Source organism: Nematolebias whitei, chromosome 6 (assembly GCF_014905685.2).
Source record: "Nematolebias whitei isolate Nwh7 chromosome 6, NemWhi1, whole genome shotgun sequence".
Taxonomy (NCBI): domain Eukaryota; kingdom Metazoa; phylum Chordata; class Actinopteri; order Cyprinodontiformes; family Rivulidae; genus Nematolebias; species Nematolebias whitei.
In genome coordinates, this window is record NC_056503.1 from 1,747,626 (window position 1) to 1,752,563 (window position 4,938).

At 45.0% G+C, this 4,938-nt stretch overlaps 1 protein-coding gene across 1 annotated transcript in view; it reads right to left on the reverse strand.

The window, feature by feature from the left end:
* The window catches only part of LOC119411063 (A disintegrin and metalloproteinase with thrombospondin motifs 8-like), a 64,097-nt gene that overhangs the window by 17,806 nt on the left and 41,353 nt on the right, over positions 1-4,938 (reverse strand). Inside the window, exon 5 of the mRNA XM_037677985.1 lies at positions 2,120-2,412. Coding sequence (XP_037533913.1) covers positions 2,120-2,412 — 293 coding nt within the window. The remainder of the gene's footprint in view (positions 1-2,119; positions 2,413-4,938) is intronic.

Sequence of the window (4,938 nt, forward strand, 5' to 3'; positions counted from 1 at the left end):
GAGGACCTCAGCCGACGAGCCAGGAGCGAGGACCTCAGCCGACGAGCCAGGAGCGAGGACCTCAGCCGATGAGCCAGGAGTGAGGACCTCAGCTGACGAGCCAGAAGCGAAGACCTCAGTCGACAAGCCAAGAACGAAGACTTGAGCCGACGAGCCAGGAGCGAAGACCTCAGCCGTGCCAGAAGCGAAGACAGGACAACCAGGGATGAGGACCTCAGCAGAGCCAGTGATGGAGAACTCAGATGAACTGGGAGCCTCAGCAGAGCCAGGGACGAGGACTTCAGCAGACCCAGTGATGGAGACCTCAGATGAACTGCGAGCCTCAGCAGAGCCAGGGACGAGGACCTCAGCAGACAAGGCGTGGTCCAGGACTGCAGCAGCAGGTGGAAGACCTGGGACTGGGGCTGCAGCATGAAATGGGTTCAGAGCTGCTGCTAGGGAGTCAGGGACAGGGTCTGGAGCTGCTGCTAGGGAGTCAGGGACAGGGTCTGGAGCTGCTGCTGGGGAGTCAGGGACCGGAACCAAAGCTGCAACAGGAGAGTCAGGGACCAGAACTGCAGCAGGTGATGGGGCTGAAACTGTAGGTGGTGAGACCGGGACTGCCACAGGAGATGGAGCCGTGAACCCCTCTGGAGGACTCGAGTGAGGAGCGTCTACCTGGGTCTCCTCATGGCAGGGCAGAAACGGATCCAGATATGTTGCCACTATGGAAGCCTGCCACCGTTCCAGCTCCTCCAGCGAGGGAGGGCTGTACTGCTCCTCCAGCAAGTGGGGGCATGGGCTCCTCTCCCCCAGCAAACTCCCTCCTCGTTCCACCAGCGAGCGAGAGCTGGACTGCTCCTCTGATGGCCACAGGTACCTCCCCCACAGCGAAATTCTCCACTGTTCCTCTGGCGACTGAGGGCTGGGCTTTTGCTCCGCTTGCGAGGTTCTCCCCTTCTTGCGCTGGGTTCGGGGAGGACCAGCGGTTCGTCCCCCTCTCTCCGATGATTGCTTGGGACAGCCAGGTGGAGAGCGAAGAGGAGGTGGGCAGCGGGATGCAGCAGCGGGGTGCAGCAGCGGGGTGCAGCAGCGGGGTGCAGCAGCGCGGCGAGGCAGAGAAGGATGGAGAGGCTGTGAGGCTGAGGACCCAGGCTTGATAGCCAGATGGGTTCCCCAAAACAGATTCCTCCTCTCCTTCCTTTATCTTTCTGGGCAGTCTTATCTGCCTCACGGGCCAAAAACTCGAACAAAATAATCATCCTCCCGCTGGGTTCAGTATGGTCTCGGAATTCTGTCATGTTCGGCCGTCAGGTGTGTTTGAACCCACATGCAGGAGGATGACGAGGACGCTCGAGGAATAATAAAAAATATTTATTAAACAAAACAAAATTGAAATGCTGACAGGGCAGCTACTCACAGACTAATCGGACGGATGGAATGGAAGGCTGAACACAACACCATAGAAGGACAATTCCGAGACAAAGACAAGACACCAGTGAACTGAATATATACACACACTGATAAGGACAATGACAGACACCTGCGGTGATTAACATTAGACACAGATGAGACGGGCTGAACACAAGGAGGGAAAACACAGAGAGCTGAATCAGGAAACATGAGGAAACAGACAGAAACAGGACAAAAACCCACAAACCCTACACACATTACACTCAGTCATGTAGCTACAAGCTGTATGCAAGGAGACCATGAAACATGAATAAACATTTACCTAAAGAGCCATCAAATACAGTTAGCCAATCAGTGTTTGTCCTCTACAAATGCCTGTTCTTCAGAAACGCCCACTTTTGGTCTGCAAAGAACCCCTTCTCAGCATGAGGGCTGTGTGGTAGAATCTACTTTTTGGTGCATGGTACAGCAAAATAAAAAGTATATTTTAAGCCTGAAAGATTTTATGCTCATGAGATTGTTGTGTGATAATGTATTAAAATGCAATGATAATTGTTTTTAATCACATTGCATACTTCTAAACTGTAATCGAATCAACTTGTGAGGTGCCTAATGATTCCCAACTTTAATGAGCACGCCAACAAAAAATATCATATTGATAATAATTTTTGCCAAAATATTTATTTGATGTGTAATTAAAAAACACCAGAAAAAAACATTGTCTTACCAACGGCTGCATCCTTTCTTCAATCAGCTCACATGCTCCCTGCAGGCAGGTCCTGATGGGACCACAAGGGGTTCCGTCAGCCCAGGGAAAACTGCCATTCTTGGTGGAGCACTGCTGCATACCATCCTCTTTACACCACAGCTGGCTGCAGATATCACTGTCTGAGGTGTTGGGGCAGTGCATAAACTCCTCTCCAAAGGTCTGCTGGCACTGCTGGTCCAGGCTATACGTGGTACCAGGCAGTTCCTGTGGTAAAGGCATGGTACTCTCAGGGGCATCCAGCAGGCAGTCCCCTGTGGTTAGAGTACATATCAGCACTTTATTAGAATTGGAATTATGGCCATTTTTGGCTTTTGTGCCATTTAGGCATTTTTAAATGTGTTGCTTTTTTTATTGTGAAAAGACAAAACTTCAGCAAAATCAGCCTCAGTGACCTGAAGGGATCATGTAACCTAAACAAATATACTGAAGTGCACATTCATATGAAGCTCCATGCTAGAATCTTGACACTTATCAGCTCATTCAGATTTGAAGTCTCTAGCAAAGTTTTTGACATTTTGACACTTGTGTCTTATGTTGGCAATGACATCATCTTTTAGTCAGCATGGTGGATTTGTGGTTAGCATTGTTGCCTTACAGGATAAAGTTCCTGAGTTTAAACCCTAGGCTTGGGGTCCTTCTATTTGGAGTTTGCTTCTGAAGGTTTTCTCAGTTCACATGAGAAGATGTAAAAAATGGCAGGCTGGCTTTCTTGGACTGTGAGGTCTCAGTTTCTGATAGAGGACATTTGCAAACTGAGGTGTACTGCAAACCCACTCACACAGACCAGTATTTGCAGTTTGCCACCCATCACCCTTTGGAGCAAAAGTTGGGAGTCATCAGGACTCTGTACCACAGAGCAGACAGAATTCCCACTGACTCAGGAGCCAGGCAGAAGGAGAAATCCCACACAAGATAGGCTCTAGAGAAATGTGGATATCCTAACTGGGCTTTCCTGAAAGCAGAGAAGAAACCCAAACAGAACTCCAGTCAGCCATCAGGTGAAAAGGAGGAACCCAGATCAGTGGTCATTATGTATGTTGCGGGAGTATTAGAGAAACTGAGACGTTTATTTTCTAAACACAACGTCCCAGTGGCTTTTAAACCCCAAAATACATTACGGCAAAGACTGGTTCATCAGTCCCCCGGCACAAACAGAGTAGTTGGGGACTGCCATGCAAATGCATGGCAGGCACCTTTTATTCTACACCTCGGAAGTGTGTCTACATTTCTATCTCCATTAATGCGGACTGAACCACAATGTCTACCCCCACAAAAATGATATCAAAATGACTGGCTTGGCCCGGTGATGTGTGCTATTACTTTTACTGGCATTTCGAGTTACCATGGCAACATAATTTGCGAACAAAGACACAATATTTCACCAACTCCAGAAACTAGTTATTGACTGCCCACTTATTATTATACACTTGAAAAGCATATCTTTTTCAACTTTTATGTGGTCCGAATCGCAACATGGACCCCCACAAAAGTTACATCAAAATGACCGGTCCGGCTCCGAGATCTTTGATATTACTTTTATTGGGAATTGGAGTTACCATGGCGACGTATTTTGCTAACAAAGATGCCAAATTTCCCATAGAACATGAATAGGAGAAAACTTTTCAAAGAAACTGAGTAATGTCGGGAGCAATTTTGGTTCAACATGCAAGGAAAGCAGTGCGTTATGCAATCCGTGGAAGGCACCAATCACCTATTATTATTATTAATTAGTAAAAATAATAATTAACATAAATTATTATTAGTTTAGATAATTATAAATATAAATATTAATAATTATTCATATGATTATTATTGATTGTTAATAACAATTAATGTGATTAATAAATTGAAAATATATTAATAATTAATAATATTAATAATTAATAAGCAGTATCAATTATTTATATTGTTAATTATTAATATTAATATTTATTATTAATAATAATTTTATAGTAAATAGGCAGTCCCCGTCAAAGTTTCTCCAGGAACTTTCTAGTATTGTATATGCTGTTCATTGTCAGGAGGGCTGTGATCAGTCTTACATCAGGGAAACTAAACAGCCACTGGCCAAAAGGATGGCCCAGCACAGAAGAGTAACATCATCAGGCCAAGACTCTGCGGTCTACACTCATCTCCAGGCCAGTGGTCACTCTTTCAGGGATGAAGATGTTCACATCCTTGATAGAGAGGAACGATGGTTTGAGAGAGGAGTAAAGGAGGCCATCTTTGTGAAAAGAAATTGTCCATCATTAAACAGGGGTGGAGGCCTCCGTGTTCAACTGTCCTCCTCTTACAATGCTGTTATTGCTAGTATCACCCAGCTCCTTGTGAACAGCAAACAACCATCAGGGTGCTAACAATCCATTGTTAGGCTGATGGTCCTTCTTGATCATGTGAGCAGCTGGTTTTGGCTGTCAGCAGCAAACTGGTTGATCCACTATGATAAGGTACTATTTATAAGACTGAGCTGAATACAGCACCTCAGACTGAAGAAGTCTTTCAGATGAAAGACGAAACGTTTCTACAATATTTTGGCTTCTTATTTTTTTTAATTTTTTTTTTTATTTTGAATGTCCAGAGGACCAGATTTACCTTTTTTGGATCAAACAAGTAGCCCTTCGTGTCATTCGGTCCCACTGAAGTAGCTCTCAGTCTCAAAAAGGTTGGTGACCCCTGGTATTTACACACACTCATACATATACTGTATACACACACATACACATACATATATACAGTATATATATATATATATATATATATATATATATATATATATA